Source organism: Pleurodeles waltl, chromosome 4_2 (genome assembly GCF_031143425.1).
Source record: "Pleurodeles waltl isolate 20211129_DDA chromosome 4_2, aPleWal1.hap1.20221129, whole genome shotgun sequence".
Classification (NCBI taxonomy): domain Eukaryota; kingdom Metazoa; phylum Chordata; class Amphibia; order Caudata; family Salamandridae; genus Pleurodeles; species Pleurodeles waltl.
Window position 1 is genome coordinate 293,015,869 of NC_090443.1, and position 21,430 is coordinate 293,037,298.

At 44.1% G+C, this 21,430-nt stretch overlaps 1 protein-coding gene across 4 annotated transcripts in view; it reads right to left on the reverse strand.

The window, feature by feature from the left end:
* Positions 1 to 4,474: 4,474 nt before the first annotated feature.
* POLDIP3 (DNA polymerase delta interacting protein 3) overlaps positions 4,475 to 21,430 on the reverse strand; it is an 81,159-nt gene continuing 64,203 nt past the window's right edge. The window contains exons 5-9 of one of the 4 annotated variants that reach the window (XM_069231224.1): positions 16,467 to 16,661; positions 16,041 to 16,118; positions 15,116 to 15,245; positions 14,377 to 14,443; positions 4,475 to 5,363 (exon numbers count right to left, since the gene is read on the reverse strand). In XM_069231224.1, the coding sequence (XP_069087325.1) occupies positions 5,183 to 5,363; positions 14,377 to 14,443; positions 15,116 to 15,245; positions 16,041 to 16,118; positions 16,467 to 16,661 (651 nt within the window). In that variant the 3' untranslated portion in view covers positions 4,475 to 5,182. Of the gene's footprint in view, positions 5,364 to 7,776; positions 11,664 to 14,376; positions 14,444 to 15,115; positions 15,246 to 16,040; positions 16,119 to 16,466; positions 16,662 to 21,430 lie in introns of those variants that run through there. The other 3 variants (XM_069231223.1, XM_069231226.1, XM_069231225.1) reach the window with 3 other exon arrangements.

Genomic DNA, 21,430 nt, shown 5'->3' on the forward strand with positions numbered 1-21,430 from the left:
GTGGACCTGTTGGTGATCCCGAGAGAGATTGTCTGCTAGCTGGTTCTGGATCCCTGGAATAAACTGTGCTATTAGGCGAATGTGGTTGTGAATTGCCCAATGCCATATTTTTTGTGTTAGGAGACACAACTGTGCCGAGTGTGTTCCCCCCTGTTTGTTTAAATAATACATTGTCGTCATGTTGTCTGTTTTGACAAGAATGTATTTGTGGGTTATCATTGGTTGGAATGCTTTCAACGCTAAAAATACTGCTAACAATTCTAGGTGATCTATATGAAACTTTCTTTGATGTACGTCCCATTGTCCTTGGATGCTGTGTTGATTGAGGTGCGCTCCCCACCCTGTCATGGAAGCATCTGTTGTTATCACGTATTGTGGCACTGGGTCTTGGAAAGGCCGCCCTTTGTTTAAATTTGTACTGTTCCACCATAGAAGCGAGATGTATGTTTGGCGGTTTATCAACACCAGATCTAGAAGTTGACCCTGTGCATGTGACCATTGTGATGCTAGGCACTGTTGTAAGGGCCGCATGTGCAATCTTGCGTTTGGGACAATGGCTATGCATGAGGACATCATGCCTAGGAGTTTTAATACCATCTTTGCGTGTATCTTTTGTGTTGGATACATAGCTTGTATCACCTTGTGAAAATTTTGAACCCTTGGTGGACTTGGAGTGGCTATCCCTTTTGTTGTGTTGATTGTCGCTCCTAAGTATTGCTGTGTTTGACACGGCAAAAGGTGTGACTTTGCATAGTTGATGGAGAAACCCAGTTTGTAAAGGGTTTGTATAACATAATCTGTGTGGTGTGAACACTTTGTTAGCGAGTTGGTTTTGATTAACCAATCGTCTAGGTACGGGAACACGTGTATTTGCTGCCTCCTGATATGTGCAGCTACTACTGCTAGACATTTTGTAAAGACTCTTGGTGCTGTTGTTATTCCGAATGGCAACACTTTGAATTGGTAATGTATTCCTTTGAATACGAACCTTAGGTATTTCCTGTGCGAGGGATGTATCGGTATATGGAAATACGCGTCTTTTAGATCTAACGTTGTCATGTAGTCTTGCTGTTTCAGTAGTGGTATTACGTCTTGTAACGTGACCATGTGAAAGTGGTCTGATTTGATGTAGGTGTCTAGTGTTCTGAGATCTAATATTGGTCTCAGACTTTTGTCCTTTTTCGGTATTAGAAAGTACAGTGAGTAAACTCCTGTGTTCTTTTGTGTTTTTGGTACTAATTCTATTGCGTCTTTTTGCAGTAATGATTGAACTTCTAGTCCTAGAAGGTCTATATGCTGTTTTGACATATTGTGTGTTTTCGGTGGGACGTTTGGAGGGAGTTGGAGAAATTCTATGCAATAACCATGTTGGATAATTGCTAAGACCCAAGTGTCTGTTGTTATTTCCTCCCATGATTTGTGGAACTGGCTTAGTCTTCCCCCCACTGGTGTTGTGTGAAGGGGTTGTGTGACCTGTGAGTCACTGTTTATTTTGAGGGGTTTTGGGACCTTGAAACTTTCCCCGGTTTCTTGGGAATTGGCCCCCTCTGTATTGGCCTCGAAAGCCACCCCTTTGATATTGTCCCTGGTAGGTAGGTGGTCTTGTTTGTGAGGTGCTGGCTTCTGTGGCTTGACCTCGAAACCCTCCTCTGAAAGTTGTTTTGCGAAATGTGCCAAATGTGCCTCTGCCCTGCGGGGAATAGAGTGCGCCCATGGCTTTGGCTGTGTCAGTGTCCTTCTTTAATTTTTCAATTGCAGTGTCCACTTCTGGGTCAAACAATTGCTGTTCATTGAACGGCATATTGAGCACTGCCTGTTGTATCTCAGGTTTGAAGCCAGATGTGCGCAGCCATGCGTGCCTCCTTATTGTCACAGCAGTATTTATTGTTCTTGCAGCTGTATCTGCTGCATCCATAGAAGAATGTATTTGGTTGTTGGAGATATTTTGCCCCTCTTCAACCACTTGTTGAGGTGCTCGATGAGATGCTGCATCTCGTCCCAATGGGCCCTGTCATATCGCGCTAGGAGTGCTTGCGAGTTGGCAATGCGCCACTGATTTGCAGCTTGTGCTGCAACCCTTTTCCCAGCTGCATCAAACTTGCGGCTCTCCTTGTCCGGAGGTGGTGCGTCGCCTGATGCATGCGAGTTGGCTCTTTTACGAGCTGCTCCTACGACTACTGAATCTGGTGTCAGTTGTGATGTAATAAAAGCAGGGTCTGTGGGCGGTGCCTTGTATTTTTTCTCCACCCTTGGAGTTATTGCTCTGCTTTTAACAGGCTCCTTGAAAATCTGTTTAGCGTGCCTTAGCATTCCCGGGAGCATGGGAAGGCTTTGATAATGGCTGTGGGTGGAGGACATGGTGTTAAAGAGGAAGTCATCCTCAATAGGCTCCGAATGTAGAGATACATTATGAAATTCGGCTGCCCTAGCTACCACCTGTGCATATGCTGTACTGTCCTCAGGTGGTGAGGGTTTAGTTGGGTACGACTCTGGACTATTGTCCGATACTGGAGCATCATAGAGGTCCCATGCTTCCTGATCATCCTGGCTCATGGTGGTATGAGCTGGTGATTGTGGTGGAGTCTGTGCCGGTGATACAGGAGTTGACTGTGGTGGAGAGGGTGGTGGAGTTACCCTCTTTACCACCTTTGCTTGTGGTGGCTTGTCTTGTTGCTGGAAGTCAAGTTTCCTTTTCCTTCTGATTGGGGGAAGAGTGCTGATTTTCCCTGTACCCCTTTGGATAAAGATCCGCTTTTGCGTGTGATCTACCTCTGTAGTTTGTAATTCCTCCTCAAATCTGTGTCTTTTTAGTTGGGAGGACAGTGATTGTTCCTCTGAGTAGGAACTGGTTTTTGGTTCGGTTGCCGGGTGTTTTGGCACCGAAACCGTGTCTTTAGTTGTTTTCGGCTCCGACGAGATCTTTCTCTTTTTCGGTGTCTTGGCCTCTCGGTGCCGACCATCTTCGGTGCCGAGCAGCTTCGGTGCCGCTGTCTCTGTGTCGAGTAGCTTCGGTGCCGCTATCTCGGTGTCGAGCCTTTTCTGCACCACTCTCTCGGTCCCGAGAGTGTTGCGTGCCTGTGTCTCGACCTGAGTCGGACGACTTCGGCACCAGCTCGCCCTTTTTCGGTGCCGATGGACGGTCACCTACTTTATGGGTTATGCCATGGCCTGTTGGCAGTGGCGTCCCCTGGGCTTTGTCTGTTTTTTCGTGTGATCTTTCTTTCGACGTCTTACTCACGGTTGGTTGCTCGTCGACGTCGAATTCTTCGGAATCCGATTCGCGGATGGAGAAAGTTTCTTCTTCTTCCTCCTCCTCGAACCCTTGTTGTCCTGTCGGCGTGGAAGCCATCTGCAACCTCCTGGCTCTTCGGTCCCTGAGCGTTTTTCTCGACCGAAACGCGCGACAGGCCTCACACGACTCTTCCTTGTGCTCGGGGGACAGGCACAAGTTACAGACCAAATGTTGGTCTGTATAAGGATATTTACTGTGGCATTTAGGACAGAATCGGAACGGGGTCCGTTCCATCAGTCTCGATGTTGCACGCGGTCGGGCCGACCAGGCCCCGACGGGGGATTGAAAATACCCCGAAGGGTTACCGGAGCTCTTTAAGGCTCGGTGTCGATTTGCCCTAACTATCCCGATACCGAACGAAACAATACCGACGAATTTTCAGTTGATTCTGACTAACTTTCCGACCCGAAACACGGAGCGAAAAGGAACACGTCCGAACCCGATGGCGGAAAAAAACCAATCTAAGATGGAGTCGGCGCCCATGCGCAATGGAACCGAAGTGGGAGGAGTCCCTCGGTCTCGTGACTCGAAAAGACTTCTTCGAAGAAAAACAACTTGTAACACTCCGACCCAACACCAGACGGCGGACTATGCACAGCATGTGTATCTGCAGCTACACATGCCACCGAACCTCCATTTCTATTACAGTAAAACAGGATGGATTATATGAAATACCGCATTGGCTATTACAGATTACCGGTCTGGGATATGTTGCATTAACTTAAACAAGCATTTAAAATCTTTGTGAAGTGAAGAATGAAGGACTCTGGTTATGGTGTTGAGATTATAAAATATGCAGTAAACATGTAGTGCAAGCTATCTGATGGTGACTTGTGTGCCTGATAGACAATATATATTGAGTCTAATCTTACTGCGTAGACTCCAGGCCTTTGCTGCTTCAGGCTATTTTATACTTCATTGTTACAATTTGATATGGCCTGGGATAAGACTACCAGAAAAGGTGGGTCATACCGCTTATGTGGTTCACAGAAACTAAAAAACATCTCCTAAAGGCACAGTATTGTTTCCAGGAATAAAGATGCTGTTACGCCCCTAGTTTACACTTCTGAAATTACTCAAATATTGAATTCAGTAAAAGAAAATTACTGTATTCAAAATTTCTCATTGAGTAACACTGCGTCGTGACAGAACTCATTTGATTTCAGTACAAACTGGGGCCGATTTGGTGCGCTATAAAGTATTTTTTAATACCTTTGGTTTTATAGTATCTTTTTAAAAAGTTAGCATAATACTAAACATATTTAATACCACTGCTAGGCACTAGATGCAGGGAGGTTCAGGTTACTTCAAAGACGGTGCAGACTTAAAAACATCTTGTTGCAATGCAACAGTTTGAGTAGATCATTCCAACCTCCTGTTAAAAATAGAAGTAACACTTTTTTTTTTAACATGTTTTTTCTTTTTTACTACAAACACGTTTAGAACAAACTGGCCAAATAGTAGACTGTGAGGCCCTGGGTCGTATAGAAAGCAGACACACAGGAACAATGAGAGATGAGAGCGTCCGAGGCCCTGGGATACATTCTCACTTCATTTTACAGAAACAAAACAAAAAACAAAAAATGGTTGAAAGCAATAACAGTCAAACGAAACAAAAAACTTTTTACAAAAAAAAAAAAAACGTAAAATTGGTCGAAGAAAAAACAAATCCATGTCTCTTTTTCGCCCTGCTGTTGCCATGCCCGCCTCAAGTCTCTCCTAAAGCGCTACTTCCCCCTCCCCCTTCTCGGCAGTTGTCTGCAGTCCATACTCTGCTTGGCCGTTAAAGTCCAGGGTTCGTTCTATGTTTCAGCAAGGGGTCTGCCTCGCATTCTCCTGCCCCATGATAACTCTTCTGTCTACCACCCCAAACGACTCCAAGCCCACTCCTTAGAGCTTGATCTTGAACGCTGTGGCTGCGGCAGAGGTGGTGGCAGCTGCTGATGATGATTTAAAGAGCGCCTTCAGGATAGTGTCTGGGTCCACCTCTGGCGCAGGCTTAGAGGGCACAGGGCCAGGCCGGCGGGCATCAGGCTCCTTCTTAGCAGCAGAGGGAGTGTCACTTAACCGCCTAAAAAGAGACAATGAAGGAAAACCAGGATTATAGTAATAGTTGCCATCTTAGCCAGGCGTGTCTTCTGTAACTACATCAATGTGAGTCCACCAATCACAAATCTATTGTGCCCCTTACAACGCTACACTGTTAGGGAACTCCATCTCTTTCTTTTTTTCAGTACAACAATGCAGGACCAAAACGCAAGCAGGGAGATAAAGTGTTTGCACAGGGTTCCAAATACAAAATGTGCAATGGATATGAAAAATGTAATCTTCTGTAATACATTCTGCATCTGGTTATCTTCCATATATTCAGAAATGTTCCTTCTGTATCCAAGTGGCTGGCACCAAATTGAATTTTAAAATGCTCTGCATGTTTCAGCATTAGGGTTACCCTCTAACAGTTTGCTGAAAAAGCAATGGCGTGGACACACAAAGGCAGATCCTAACTAGCAGAAGAGTGCCTTTTTTCCAGAGTCAAAGTAACCATCTCACTCCAGCACGTCCCTATGGATATTGTCTTCTTCCCTGCTAAAATAAGAATGATTTACAACAATCCCAAATTCTGATGAGTGTTAAAAACCTGTTTTTCCCCATGCACTAATGTTATCTCATAACAAAAGGTAGGTAGAAGCTTAGGCAACTGCACATTCTCGAATTCTTCCTCAACATCTCATGCTTATACAAAGAGATACTACCACACCAAATTCGAAGCAGGTCTCCAAGCCTCACATCCCTCATCCAACAGTTTTCACACAGGTATAGCTAAAAAGAAGACCATTTTCAACCATGCATTGTGAAAGGTCATCCAGGAACCAGATGTTACTATACAATGTTCTCAATAAATGCCTGCCAAAAGAACTATCACCAAAAGTACTTGTCTTTCCATAATAGGGCTTTAGATCTCATTATGACATACTGAGGTGAAGGACAAAATGTGGTATATAGTAATACTTAGTTGGAAGACTTCACTAAGCTGTTACAAGAATGAAAATATTTAAATTCAGTTTAATATGTCTGTATGAGAATGTCCCGTGCCGGGACCAACATGCATGTTCCACTGCAACTACGTGTATCTGGTATGGTGAAGTTCTATACTTGGCTCTGGCGCCGTGCTAATCTAAGTGTGTGCAGAAATGTTTAGGCTTGTCCCTGTCATGGAGAGGTGCTGAACTTACAAAATGACCTGGAGGGACGCACCAAGCATGCTCTCATCTGTGACAGATGATCATTGTCCCTATAGTGGGAGACTACTACCCAGAGCTGTGGTGGCAGCATGGGAGACATCTTCTCCAGGACTACCGATCACATAGCAACTGAATTCACCTGTCAAGGAAAAGTCACTGCAACTGTAAAAGAAAGTCTGGGCACACATTGTTGAGCATGGCCCTCGGCCTAACGCAGAGGAACTCCACCAGACTGCTGGTGCATTGCTGCTCTTGTGAGTGCAATGAGGCACTGTCGGAGTGCAAGAGAGCTGCGGAAAGATCTTGAGAGTACTCTCCCATCTCCCGAATAAGTAAGTCTTCTGGAACGAGTGCACCACAGTCTGTGGTTGATTGAGGTGCACCTCAGCCTGATTAGTGCTACTAATGATAACCGCTAGAGAGACAGGAGCAACACAGAACCAGAGAAGACAGCCCTGTAGTGCGACACAGGGGCAGCAGGGTGGGTGCTGTGCCTACAAGAGGTAATGCCCAGAGACACAGACTTGTATATTATAGGAGTACAGAAGTGTGTAATATTCAGTGCAAATGAAGCAATTAAAGAATAAAATGGTTGAAGCAGTTTTGAAGCTTGAAGAGTTTTCTGGATTCACATGCTGCACAATATTCAGCCATCTAGATGTTGGGTCAAGAATTTTGTCTTCTCTATTTTGTAGTTTCGGGGCATCGTCTCAACCACCATAAGAGTGGTCTGTCCGTCCTCTTGTGACATCAGATGTGCACCCTAGAAGTTCCTGTGCATAGTCGCTTTCTTCATATTCTTTTTTCCCCTTTAGTGACTAGTTGGAACTGGTGCTTGAACTTCCCCTTAGTTTTGCTGACTTTGCCTGTTTGCCCTTTCTCATTTCCAGGGATGCAGGTGGTAGCATTTGAATCTAGAAATGCTTCGAGTTGCAAGACAATGCCTACAGATATTGTGTTGGCTCTCATTATAACAATGAGACTGCTGGATTCAGGCAGCAGCACCAGTGGATTGTGGGGAATGGAGTCCAATCCCACACTGTGTGACAACTGTCAGCCTAACCTTTCTGGCCAGCTAGCAGAACCTAACAAGTACCAAAGAGTAGAGGTATTTGTGGCAGCCGTGTGCATGACATTCTGATTTCTCAGGGAAATCGTGGTGGAAAAGATCTTACCCTTTTCTCTCAAATTACATTTGTCTCACACATGCAATAAAAAATAAAAATAAAACAGAAGCAGAACTTGGTTCATGAATTTTATTGAATTAATTGCAGATAAAAAGGCATGTACTTCAATAAACAGGATATTGGAACATAATAGAGGAGCGGTGACGAAAAAAGTGAAACATAAGAAATGTCCCATCTTACTGTCATAACGCTAGGTTTTGGAATTCGTAACGACACCACCAAGGTTCTAAACTAGCGCACTGAAGTGTTAACCCTTATCAGCCTTTCAGGACCCCTTGGGAAGACACTACCTTCCCAAACGCACCCTCAACGTGCATGTCTGGTAATAAGCCCTCAGCAAAACATGAACAGATCAGCGTCCAATGAAAGAAAGCGCCTCGTAGAAAAATACAATTGCAGTGCACATTCGAAGAGGCACCAAAGGCAATGAAACACGGGCTGCACGTATTTCAGGACCGGTCTAAACGATAAAGACCAGTTGCACTCCAGTTCTTCAAGGAGTGGTACTTCCACATACTGCATCATGCGATCACAACTTTGTTGCGCTGGTGGAAGTGCCATCAGTCCTTCTTACTGAAATTGGCCATCTATTGCGAATAAAAAATAGCATCAGCAAAATGCCACGAATTAAGGCCAAAGTAATTGGGAATCCCCCCCAAAATTATTGTGTGTATGGCTCAAGGTATTATATCAAACATTGATGAAAAGGTGCTGACAAACCCAGAACCAACAGCCTTCAAGAAATATACAATCCCAGCAGTATGAAGGTTTTGAGAATTCGTCCCACGAGTTCACCGAAGTGTCTCAGAAAGCTTGTATTTAAAAGGGACTATCTCTGCAGATGGCCTCGCTACTTGGAGCGCATAGGTCTCACGGGCAGATGTCAGTGCTACATGTTTCTGAAACAATAGAGCAGTTAGTCTGCTTAGCTTGTCAAAATTTACATTAGAAGTAGCAATATGAGACCAAATGTCTGCTACTTTCATCTGTTGCTTGGGAGGAAAAAGCATATTAAGGCAACAAGTAACAATTCTGGAGACTGGAACTACATAGGCAATTCCATCTCGGATTCCAAAATAGCTCTCACTGTTTAGAAGCAAAAATCTTCCATTTGAGCCCACTTGCAATGCTGGTCGAAACAAGGGGACAGGAACTCCGTTCAGATAACAAGCCACATTTGCTGCAGAAGTACTACATTCTCAGTGAGAGGACAGCTGTTTACAAATCACTGAATGGCTCACAGAGGTCTTACATTCCTACCGCTAAGAAAGACCTTCCTGCCAGTAGAACAATTGTATGAGAAGGGTAACTCCCACACCTAATGAATGTAACTATCTCCTAGCCTTTCATATCTGCCTACTGGAATGTGTTTCAAGCAAAATGTGAACTGTAGTGTTGAAATAGGCAGATTGATAACTTCGCGATTTAGCCATAGTGCAGATGGAATTTCAGCCACAGTAAAAGGCAACTATTCGATATTCAACATAAGTTGCTTCCTTCTTACCCATTATTTGTTGCTGTTGCGTCAAATTAAATGTGGCAAACAGGTCTTTTGCTCTAACATACTGCCATGGAACGCGATCACTCTTCAATGTCTGTAGTGTCCAACTCAACTGCATAATGGACCTAAGCTGACTCTGTCTATGTTGTAGAGATGACATGTCAGTTTGCATAATGTGAACTGCAGAAGAAATTATGTTGTTAAGAATGTATATGCAGTCAGACAAGGTGTTAATCCCATTATCTACAACGGCGAATGCGTTCTAAGTTGTCCTGATCTATTTGCCTTAACCGGGCAGTGGCTTCTATTTGTGAAAGTTTCAAAATTTTGTTGTAAATTGCATATAAGAAGCGCTTTTTACGTTGTCTTCTTGGGCCTCATAGAAAATCTTGTAAGTCAATATTATTTGACAGGAGACTGAGGTGTTCTTTTTACAGTGTCTAGTGAGGAACTTTTTAACCACTGCTGGCACAATTTTCCTACACTGTATGTTGTAACAATACCCAAATGATCTCATGACCTAACGAGGATCTGGTCTGCTCACTCTGAACTCCCCTGTTGAGTTTACAAAACGTGCATGACAACCATCTGTGTCCACTGGCCACAATAACCATCTGCCAGGACTTGAAAGTGTTGTGTTAAATGCTCCTTTCTGGACCCACCTGTTGAGCTGTTCTCCAGTTGCATGAATGTATTTTTGCCATTTGAAAAATTTTGCGGGAGTGGATGATACCGGGTGCATTCAATTTTAAAATGTTTGCCAAGCCTACACAACTCATCTGCTGTACATTTTTTCTTTAAAATATAAATTTGTAAAGGTATTAGGCATGCCCTAAATAATGGCAATTATTCCCTATATTTACCAATTTGTAGTTCCCAAAATACTCTAAGTCATTCGACTCCATCCAATATTCATAGCCTTCTATAGCCAACCAGGAAACAAAGGAATCAGAATAAATCAATTTTGTGTCTGTTAACAGTACATTCCCATTGGAGGCAATTTAAAATATTAGAACATTGGAATGCTGGGGGCTCCATTGAAAACAATGGAGTGCTGCGGGCTTTTACTGGCCTTCGGCTCGGGCATTTAACGCGGGGAGCGGGCCTTTAATAGCCGGTAGAGCCCGCTATGGCAGGTTCTAAGGCTATATCAGAACTCAGCATTTTTAACACTATGCCCAGAAAAATATGCAAACGTTTCCATATATGTTTTTGAACTCACAACTGGTGGGGTAGGACAATGGTCCCATTGTGTGTAATTAAAAACAGTCTTCAGGGTGCTAGCTTTATGAATGAAATGATATCCATAATAATTATAAAATAACATATCTACCTATTTTTCTTTTGTTTGGTAAATATCTTCACTTTCAAATACAGTACAATATTCACCTTCAGAAAGCATAAACAGTTTTAACATCCCAGTCATCAGAAACAACCCCAGGCGTTATCACAACATTCATTGAAAATTTGAAAACGTGGAAACTGAAGAATCTCTGTCGGGCCGAATATATCAGAGTTACTTTATCCCAAACAATTCCATCAGAAATTGGTACAGCTGAAATGTTCACTACGGACAGGTCTCGACGGGCTTTATGTGAGGAAAGATGTGGTTTTAGAACATCATCCACCAGTTCAACTGCAGAGTGTTCAGGAAGGTAATGACCATGTATGAGTAAGAAAAAGAGAATGAGAAAGCCAATCCAAAGGAGAAAGGCAAGTGCAGTTAGAATGAGACGTAGATAGTTCCATGGATGAATAAAAATTAATTTTGAGCCAGTTTGTCAGCTTACGTTCTCTTGACAATGGTGTCGAAGAAGAAGTGGATAACTCAGTGAAAAAGTCAATGATGTTGGCATAGTTTCCAGAAGCAGTTTGTGCAAAACTGGAGCCATGTAAGGAAATGGAGAGAAATGGAAGAAGTTTCCCTTGGTGGTTCGTAGTAAACGATTCCATCAGTTTGAGTCAAATTTGAGTAGAAATGCTAATTATTTTGGACTTTTCTTGACGTAGATGAAGATAGAGGTACTAATGAAAGTTCATTTTCCACCCTCCACAAGCTCGAGGAAGTATCAACACTGCTGCTCGAAATGTTTAGAGAAACTTCCCGGTCCAAAGTGAGAGGGATTCAGTAAATACACAGGAGTCCTCTAGGTCTGTTGTGTAGGATCGCCAACATGGTGTAACCTGACATTATCAATGGAGACAAAGAGGTATTCCTTTGAACCAGGCAGAGGTTGTAGAATAACCGTTCCAGTACCACGTATTCCCAGGACTGGAACCAATGCACGATATGAGGAACCAAACTCCTTTTTCACAGCAATCTTTTCTCACACTAGATCCCAAACTTTCATAATCCAGACGGTAGATGTTATTGGTGCATCCCTTATTCCCAAGGAGACTGCACAGGCAGATGTGTTTTCATCACTGAACTCTTGTAATTCCTGCAAGACAGTGACATGCTCATGTCAAAAGGTGTGTCTGCCGCCTTCGCGCCAGAGCCATCAAGTTCTGGAAAATACATGTGTGTTCTAAACAGCACCTCATACTGGGTGCACACTCCCAGGTACCTTCTGGGAAGAGTATTAAGTGCTTTTCCTGACTCCATACAGGTGATTTAGCCAAAAAAGGCCCGTGCCTAATACTCTCACAGTTAAGGATTGCTTTAAGTCTCGGTTCTGCCGTTCCACTAAACTGTTACCCTCGGGATGGTAGGGGGAAAAGAAATGGAGTTGGACCCCTAACAAAACCATGGTGTCACTGAATGCCCTTGAGGCAAAAGGAGGGCCCTGGTCAGAGTGGAATGTAGCAACTGCATAGGTCACAATAAAGACTCGCAAATCTTTAATAACAGTTTGAGCGTTAGCTGATCGTTGTGGCCATACCCACAGAAATCTGGACCATAAGTCGACAGCGACTGAAATGTATTTGTATACACCATCAGGTGTCAGAGGACCACAATGGTCCATGTACACACATTGTAGCAGTTTGTTTGAAATGTAAAAAAGGGTGTCTGCAGTGGGCGTTTGACGATGGACCCTTTTATTTGCAGACAGATGTCACAGCAAAGGATAATACTGTTTTGTCTGTTTTTATAGACCTGGGCACTAATAGCTTTTTTTCCATCAGCTTCTCCTTTCACAGGCCCAGGGACTGGATGTGTGCACAACTTGGCAGGGCAGGGGTCTCAGCAAGAGATCCCCAGGTGCTGACAGATGAAGTCTGTGATGGCCTTCAGAACAGGGGGCAAGCTCAGTCCAAGCCCTTGGAGAATCTTCACAAGCAGGACACACAGCAAAGTCCAGTCTTTGTCCTGTTTAAGGCAGAAGTAGCAACTGTGGGCCAACCCAGCATAACCCACACAGCAAAGGGGCAGTACTCCTCCTCCAGCTCTTCTCCTTGGCAGAGGTTCGGCTTGATCCAGAAGTATTCTAAAAGTATGGGGTTTTTGGTCCACTACTTATACTCATATCTGCCTTTGAAGTAGGCAATCTTCCAAGGAAAGTCTCAGTTGTTCACAAGATCCTTCCTTGCCCAGGCCTAACCCCAGACACACACCAGGGGGTTGGAGACTGTGTGAAGAAAGGCACAGTCCTTTCAGGTGTGTCAGCTCCTCCCTCCCCATTCCAACCCAGAATACTCACCAGGATATGCAGGACACCCCTCAGCTCCTTTTGTGCCACGGTCTAGAGGGAATTCACAAACAGCCCAACTTGTCAGTCTGATCCAGACGTGGATTTCACAGGCAGGGGCACAGAATGGTTAAGCAAGAAAATGCCCACTTTATAAGAGTGGCATCTTCAAACAGACAATCTAAAAAACAACTCTACCAAAAGATCCCCAAACTCCATATCTCTATCTGCTTCCAATGGAAAACTGCACTTAAGAGATTTAAAGGCAGTCCCCATGCTATCCTATGGGGGAGATAGGCCTTGCAATGGTGAAAACTGAATTTGGGAGTATTTCACTATCAGGACATGAAAAACACACCAGTACATGTCCTACCTTTTAAATACACTGCACCCTGCCCATGGGGCTACTCAGGGCCTTCATTAGGGGGTGACCTTACATGTACTAAAAAGGAAGGTTGGTGCCTGGCAAGCGGGTGCACTTGCCAGGTCGAAATGGCAGTTTAAAACTGCACACATAGACACTGCAATGGCAGGCCTGAGGTATGTTCGCAGGGCTACCCATGTGGGCGGCACAATCAGTGCTGCAGGACCACTAGTAGCATTTGGTTTGCAGGCCCAGGGTACACTTGGTGCACTGTACTAGGGACTTGCTTGATAAGCTAATCATGGAGAAATCAATCATCAATACAATTTACACAGGCGCACTTGCAATTTAGCACTGGTCAGTAGTGGTCAAGTGCCCAGAGTCCTAAAGCCAGCAAAAACTAAATTCAGCACAGGATCAAAAATAGGAGGTCAGAAGCAAAAAGATTGGTGAACCACACCAAGAGGTGACAGGTCTAACATACAGTATTTCCAGACAGTAAATATTGCTGCCCTTTGGCAAAAATAGGTTTGGTTCAACATCAGAAGTCTCTACTTCAGGAGACTGAAGAAGATGCATTTAGTCGCTAATGTACAGCACATTATCTATCAGCACAACTGCATCAGCTAGACAACTTAGGCCAGAAGGGCAAAAAGCACTTGCTTGACAAAGCAGGTAACCATTCTTTTTGGGGAAATGTACGTGGTTGGCGGTTTTCATTATTTAGGTTTCAGACGAGCAGCACATGCTGGTTCAGTTCAATTAAGCATAGTAAAGGGTAACCTGCCAAGTAAGTAACCTACATGCAGAGATTTTAAGGTGTTGCATTTAGAGCAATGTTCATTTTCAGGTCCCTAAAAGCTTGCACCACAATTCCGGCACCAGGATATCCCCATAAAAGGAGGATGGGGCAATTTATCAGCTTGACACAAGCTGACATAGTACACATGAACATAGCTTATTCTACAATCGCCACTCCTGCACCCTCCTTTACACATTTCAGCAAACCTAAAAAACACCAGTATGCTCAACTAAACTGCCCACCCATCTTTCATCTATCAGTGGCGCAGACATTCCTCTCCTTGTTTCTATAACAGCTCTTCACTCGACCACCCTCCCTTCACTGGCAGGCACGGAAACACAAGAAACCTATATACTCACAGGAGAATGGGCTGGTCTGATGTGATGACATTGCCATTCATGTGTAGGTTACATTTCATGGGCTGGCCTGCAAAAGAGAAACCTATGGTTAACATCACTTCAAAGCCCACTGAACATTGACCATATCCCTTACCCCGTCTCCAGGTCAGGAACCCATGTACACACTGCCCTACCCAGCCTCCACCTCACAGCAATCCCCACTGTACCTCACCAGAACAAAGACATCTGTGTTTTGATCCCTCAACCTCCTCACCCTCAAAACTTTCACTGTTTGCCAAACAACTGTGTGCCGGGATGTCAATACTGCCAGCTTCCACTCCTTCTGTCCTTTCCCAATTACACCAGGGCAAGGCCTTGTGCACAGACTACCCACACACCCTAAAAGCAACACCTTCTTTAGCTGCAGGAAGCTGAACTTACAGCCCCTCCATCCCCCATACCCACACCCACGCAGTAGCATGTTCCTGACCATAATGCTCCCGCATTGTCATCCTTGCCCTCCCGAAAGCAGAGAAGGCCTCATATTCCCCACAGTATGCTACCAAAAATCAGTGATCTGCACATTTTAATTCTTTGACTGTGTTCGAACTCACAAACCCCCAAAATGATGGAGATGCAGGCAATCAATCCCTCAAGGTCTAAAGCCAACCCCTCCAGAAATTTAAAAACTACAAAAAAAAAAAAAAACTACTATCCCTCAACTCCACACCCACAACTGGCTGCCATGCAAGTGGCTTACCATCCAAGCAGCGGTTGTTGTACTTCTTGTATGCACTGACGGCATCATCCTTCTTCACAAATACAACTTCTGCCACACCCGGATTCACCAGTCTGGCACGTTTCAAGGCTCCACACACACAGAACAGCTCCTATGGAAAACAAATAAGCCATGACTTGAGGTCAGCCAGAGCCATCACAGGCAAGAACAACAATTTGGAAAGGATGCGTATTTATCCAGAGAGCCATGTGCAACAGGAGGCACAACTGTGGAAAGCTGATGATTGGAACTGAGGTGAAAGAATTCTGGGATATATGAACAACAAAGGGGTAAACGTTTTAGCTTTGGAGCTTTAAGGGGCAAAATGGAAAGGGGTGATTAGTGGTTTAGTCAGGAGTCATGGGGGATTTTAGTGTATGGAGAGTCAGGAGGTTATCCTGTGAGTCAAAGGGGAACAAGGAAGGAATACTAGGAGTCATATTTGTCACAGCAGTCTATACAAGGAGCACTCTTTTCTATGTAATAAATTACTTTTTTCTATAAAGCACTTTCCACTGTACTTCTGCCTTTGTAAGCACTGTAAAAAAGATATTTATTTTATCAAATTAATTGATACTTCGTTTTTCGGCCGCTAGAATAATGAAAGGCTGGGTTCACCATGCCAGGAGTCAACCTTGTGACCAGCAGATTATTGCATATGACAGTGGAGACCGATCAGCACACTGAGTCATATTATTGGCTATATTCCTCAAGAAGGAATGCCAAGTGCAGGTAATTCCAAGGTGCAAAGTGAGTGACCCCCAGAAGAGGCACAAGAAAGGTAAGTTAGGGGCTTGGGGCAGAAGGAGTGAAAGTCCATGCCAAATGTTTTTAGAGAGGGATCAGCCTCGTCTGATTACATAGCCACCTACATTCCCCATAAGCCCAGTGATGTACAGGTACTCACTACAATATCCTCTTCCGTCACTCGTGGGTGCAAGTTATTCACAGTCATCTTGGTGCCTTCCAGGGGGCTGTATACAGGCTGTTGGAAGTAAGCAGAACAGAAAGTGAATTGCTTAGGTATATGGATGCACCCACAAACATTTTCCTCTAATTCACAGCTTTCGAATAGACCCAACTGTGTGGACCTCTTCAAGAGAATGGACTATTCCTCCCTCTCTTACATGTCAAGTCTTGGCTATGAGTGTTGCTCTAGTTGAAAGCAACCCAACTATGCTGGGGAGGCGATGGCACAATTCTGGTATACACTGCAAAGGCTCCACTCTCATATGACTGTGCCACTTTAGACAATCTCTGACAAACGACGCTGTGGCACCAGCAAAATCATAGAATCTCCAATGCCTAAACCTTAACACAGATCAGATCTTACCTCAGCTGGAGGAGGTAGGGGCACTGGGGTTTCTTCTCTCGTCACCAGCGTACGGGACATGTTGGTTAGAGGTTTGGAGCGCAGAGGAGTCGGCGTTTGGGGGTGAGGGATGGGGACTGTGTAGGAGTCATTCTGGACAACCTTTGTCAGAGGAACAGTCTTGGACAGTGAGAATTTAGGACCACTTAGGCCAGGCTGGAAGAGAAATAACAAATAAGGTCCAAGCACAATTTGTTTTAAAAAACAAAACCCCGAGATCATCAAGTTCGTAAAATGAAAAAGCATATTAAGGAAAACCGGATTGTCATTAAAATGATGAAATACGTACATTAAAAAAAATATATATATATATATATTTAAAAAAAAAAAAAAAAAAAAACATAAATAAGTGGAAGAGTAAAACATCCCTCAGAAATATGAGCTGTAAAATGGGAACACGGAATGCTTTGTGCTGCTATATTTTTTTGTTGAACATGCAGCACAGGTTTCCTCAATTACGACATCAATACCCACCATTGCTGCAGCAGGGATTGAGGCTTTGAACCATCAAATTCTTGAACTGGTGTCAGGTGCCCACATAGCTGTGCTTAGTGAAGGTATAAAAAGACGTCTGTCTGGTTGCGTTAGATTACATTGAAGCAACAAACAAAAAGTCGTATATTTTGTAATGCTCCAGCTTATGTTCCTTGAGGGGCAAGCTCCCTTGCAAGCCCTTCACAGTTAGTATAGAAGTCAATAATCAAATGCTATGGTATCTTTTGCAACAGCACTGTCTTTGGCCTTACAACCATAAGGCACAATAATGAAAATGTCACTTACCCAGTGTACATCTGTTCGTGGCATCAGTCGCAGTAGATTCGCATGTTTTGCAATAGCTCGCCATCTGGTGTTGGGCCGGAGTGTTACAAGTTGTTTTTCTTCGAAGAAGTCTTTCGAGTCACGGGACCGAGTGACTCCTTTTGTCTCCATTGCGCATGGGCGTCGACTCCATCTTCAATTGTTTTTCCCCGCAGAGGGTGAGGTAGGAGTTGAATTGTAGTAATAGTGCCCATGCAATGGAGTGACTAAGTATGCACCTATTGAAGGTTGAGATGATACATATATAAATAGTTGAAGGTAACTTCCAAACTGCTACAGGCTCCCGGGGAGGCGGGTGGGCACATGCGAATCTACTGCGACTGATGCCACGAACAGATGTACACTGGGTAAGTGACATTTTCAGTTCGATGGCATCTGTCGCTGTAGATACGCATGTTTTGCATAGACTAGTAAGCAGTTATCTTCCCAAAAGCGGTGGATCAGCCTGTAGGAGTGGAAGTAGTCTGAAATAATGTTCTTAATACGGCTTGACCTACTGTGGCTTGTTGTGCGGATAACACGTCTACACAGTAGTGCTTGGTGAATGTGTGAGGCGTAGACCATGTGGCTGCCTTACATATTTCTTGCATTGGGATGTTTCCTAGAAAGGCCATGGTGCCACCTTTCTTTCTGGTTGAGTGTGCCCTTGGTGTAATGGGCAGCTGTCGTTTAGCTTTAAGGTAGCAGATTTGGATGCATTTAACTATCCATCTGGCTATACCTTGTTTTGATATTGGGTTTCCTGCATGAGGTTTTTGAAATGCAATAAATAGTTGTTTAGTCTTTCTGATGTTTTTTGTTCTGTCAATGTAATACATCAATGCTCTTTTGACATCTAATGTATGTAGTGCCCTTTCAGCTACGGTATCTGGCTGTGGAAAGAACACTGGAAGTTCCACTGTTTGATTTAGATGGAACGGTGAAATAACCTTTGGCAAAAATTTAGGATTGGTCCTTAGGACAACCTTATTCTTGTGTAGTTGTATAAAAGGTTCCTGTATTGTAAACGCCTGAATCTCGCTTACTCTTCTTAGGGAAGTAATGGCGATGAGAAATGCCACCTTCCAGGCTAGGAACTGTATTTCGCAGGAGTGCATGGGTTCAAAAGGTGGACCCATAAGTCTAGTTAGGACAACATTTAGGTTCCATGAAGGAACAGGTGGTGTTCTTGGTGGTATAATTCTCCTAAGGCCCTCCATGAATGCTTTAATGACTGGTATCTTATATAGGGAAGTTGAATAGGTAGTCTGCAGGTATGCAGATATTGCTGCAAGGTGTATTTTAATGGAAGAGAAAGCCAGGTTAGATTTTTGTAAGTGAAGCAAGTAACCCACTACATGTTCTGGAGTTGTGTGTAATGGTTGTATTTGATTAATATGGCAGTAGCAAACAAACCTCTTCCATTTACTTGCATAGCAGTGCCTGGTGGATGGCCTTCTGGCTTGTTTTATGACTTCCATACATTCTTGGGTAAGTTCTAAGTGCCCGAATTCTAGGATTTCAGGAGCCAGATTGCTAGATTCAGCGATGCTGGATCTGGGTGTCTGATCTTTTGGTTGTGCTGTGTCAACAGATCTGGCCTGTTGGGCAATTTGATGCAGGGTACTACTGATAGGTCTAGCAGCGTTGTGTACCAGGGTTGCCTTGCCCAAGTTGGTGCTATTAATATGAGTTTGAGTTTGTTTTGACTGAGTTTGTTTACCAGGTAAGGAAGGAGAGGGAGAGGAGGAAAAGCGTAAGCAAATATCCCTGACCAGTTCATCCATAGGGCATTGCCTTGGGACTGTTTGTGTGGGTATCTGGATGCGAAGTTTTGGCATTTTGCGTTCTCCTTTGTCGCAAACAAGTCTATCTGAGGTGTTCCCCAGAGTTTGAAATAAGTGTTCAGAATTTGGGGGTGAATTTCCCATTCGTGGACCTGTTGGTGATCTCGAGAGAGATTGTCTGCGAGTTGATTTTGGATTCCTGGTATAAATTGTGCTATTAGGCGAATTTGGTTGTGAATTGCCCAACGCCAAATCTTTTGTGCTAGCAGGCTTAACTGCGTGGAGTGCGTCCCCCCTTGCTTGTTTAGATAATACATTGTTGTCATGTTGTCTGTTTTGACGAGAATGTATTTGTGAACTATTATTGGTTGGAAAGCTTTTAGTGCTTGAAAAACTGCTAGAAGTTCTAGGTGATTTATATGCAGTTTTGTTTGATGAACGTTCCATTGTCCTTGTATGCTGTGTTGATCGAGGTGTGCTCCCCACCCGGTCATGGAAGCATCTGTTGTTATTACGTATTGTGGCACTGGGTCTTGGAAAGGCCGCCCTTTGTTTAAATTTATGTTGTTCCACCACAGAAGCGAGAGGTAAGTTTGGCGGTCTATTAACACCAGATCTAGAAGGTGACCCTGTGCTTGTGACCATTGTGATGCTAGGCACTGTTGTAAGGGCCTCATGTGCAGTCTTGCGTTTGGGACAATGGCTATGCATGAAGACATCATGCCTAGGAGTTGTAGTACCATCTTTGCTTGTATCCTTTGTGTTGGATACATGCGTTGTATGATGGTGTTGAAATTTTGAATTCTTTGTGGACTTGGAGTGGCTACTCCTTTTGATGTGTCTATTATGGCTCCCAGGTATTGTTGTACCTTGCGCGGCAGAATTTTGGATTTTGTGAAATTGACGGTGAACCCTAGTTTGAAGAGGGTTTTTGTATGATATGATTTGTGTGATTTGAGCACTGTATTAACGAATGGGCCTTGATTAGCCAGTCGTCTAGATATGGGAACACATGTATTTGCTGCCTTCTTATGTGTGCAGCGACTACCGCTAGACATTTGGTAAAGACTCTTGGTGCGGTTGTTAATCCGAAAGGCAGTACCTTGAATTGGTAATGTATTCCCTTGAATACAAACCTTAGGTATTTCCTGTGCGATGGGTGTATTGGTATATGGAAATAAGCATCCTTGAGGTCTAAAGTTGCCATGTAGTCGTGTAGTTTTAGCAATGGCAATACTTCTTGTAGTGTGACCACGTGAAAGTGGTCTGATTTGATGAAAGTGTTCACTACTCTGAGGTCTAGGATTGGTCTCAGCGTTTTGTCCTTCTTTGGTATCAGAAAGTACAGTGAGTAAACTCCTGTGTTTATTTGTGTGTTTGGCACTAATTCGATTGCATTCTTTTGCAATAGTGCCTGCATTTCTATCTCCAGGAGATTGGAATGGTGTGTTGTCAAATTTTGTGCTTTTGGTGGTATGTTTGGAGGGAATTGTAGAAATTCTATGCAATAACCATGTTGGATAATTGCTAGAACCCAAGTGTCTGTAGTGATTTCCTCCCATGCTTTGTAATAATGACTTATTCTTCCCCCCACTGGTGTTGTGTGGAGGGGGTGAGTGACATGTGAGTCACTGTTTAGTAGTAGGGGTTTTGGGGCTCTGAAATCTTCCTCTATTCCTAGGGAATTGCCCTCCTCTATATTGTCCCCGAAAACCTCCTCTATACTGTCCCTGGTAACTGGACGGTGTTGCTTGTGAGGTGCTGGCTTGTGTGCTCTGACCCCGAAACCCCCCTCGAAAGGGTGTTTTACGGAATGTGCTGTAATTCCCTCTGCTCTGCGGGGAGTAGAGTGCGCCCATGGCTTTGGCAGTGTCCGTATCTTTTTTGAGTTTCTCAATCGCTGTGTCCACTTCTGGACCGAACAGTTCTTTTTCGTTAAAAGGCATATTGAGAACTGCTTGTTGAATCCCTGGTTTAAATCCAGACGTTCGGAGCCATGCATGCCTTCTGATAGTTACAGATGTATTAATTGTCCGTGCAGCTGTATCTGCAGCGTCCATGGAGGAGCGGATCTGGTTGTTGGAAATGGTCTGTCCCTCCTCAACCACTTGTTTTGCCCTATTTTGTAAGTCCTTGGGCAGATGTTCAATGAGATGTTGCATCTCGTCCCAGTGGGCTCTGTCATAGCGCGCAAGTAGTGCCTGGGAGTTCGCGATGCGCCACTGGTTTGCAGCTTGTGCTGCGACTCTCTTACCAGCTGCATCGAACTTGCGGCTTTCTTTATCTGGGGGTGGTGCATCTCCAGATGTGTGGGAGTTGGCCCTTTTCCTAGCTGCTCCT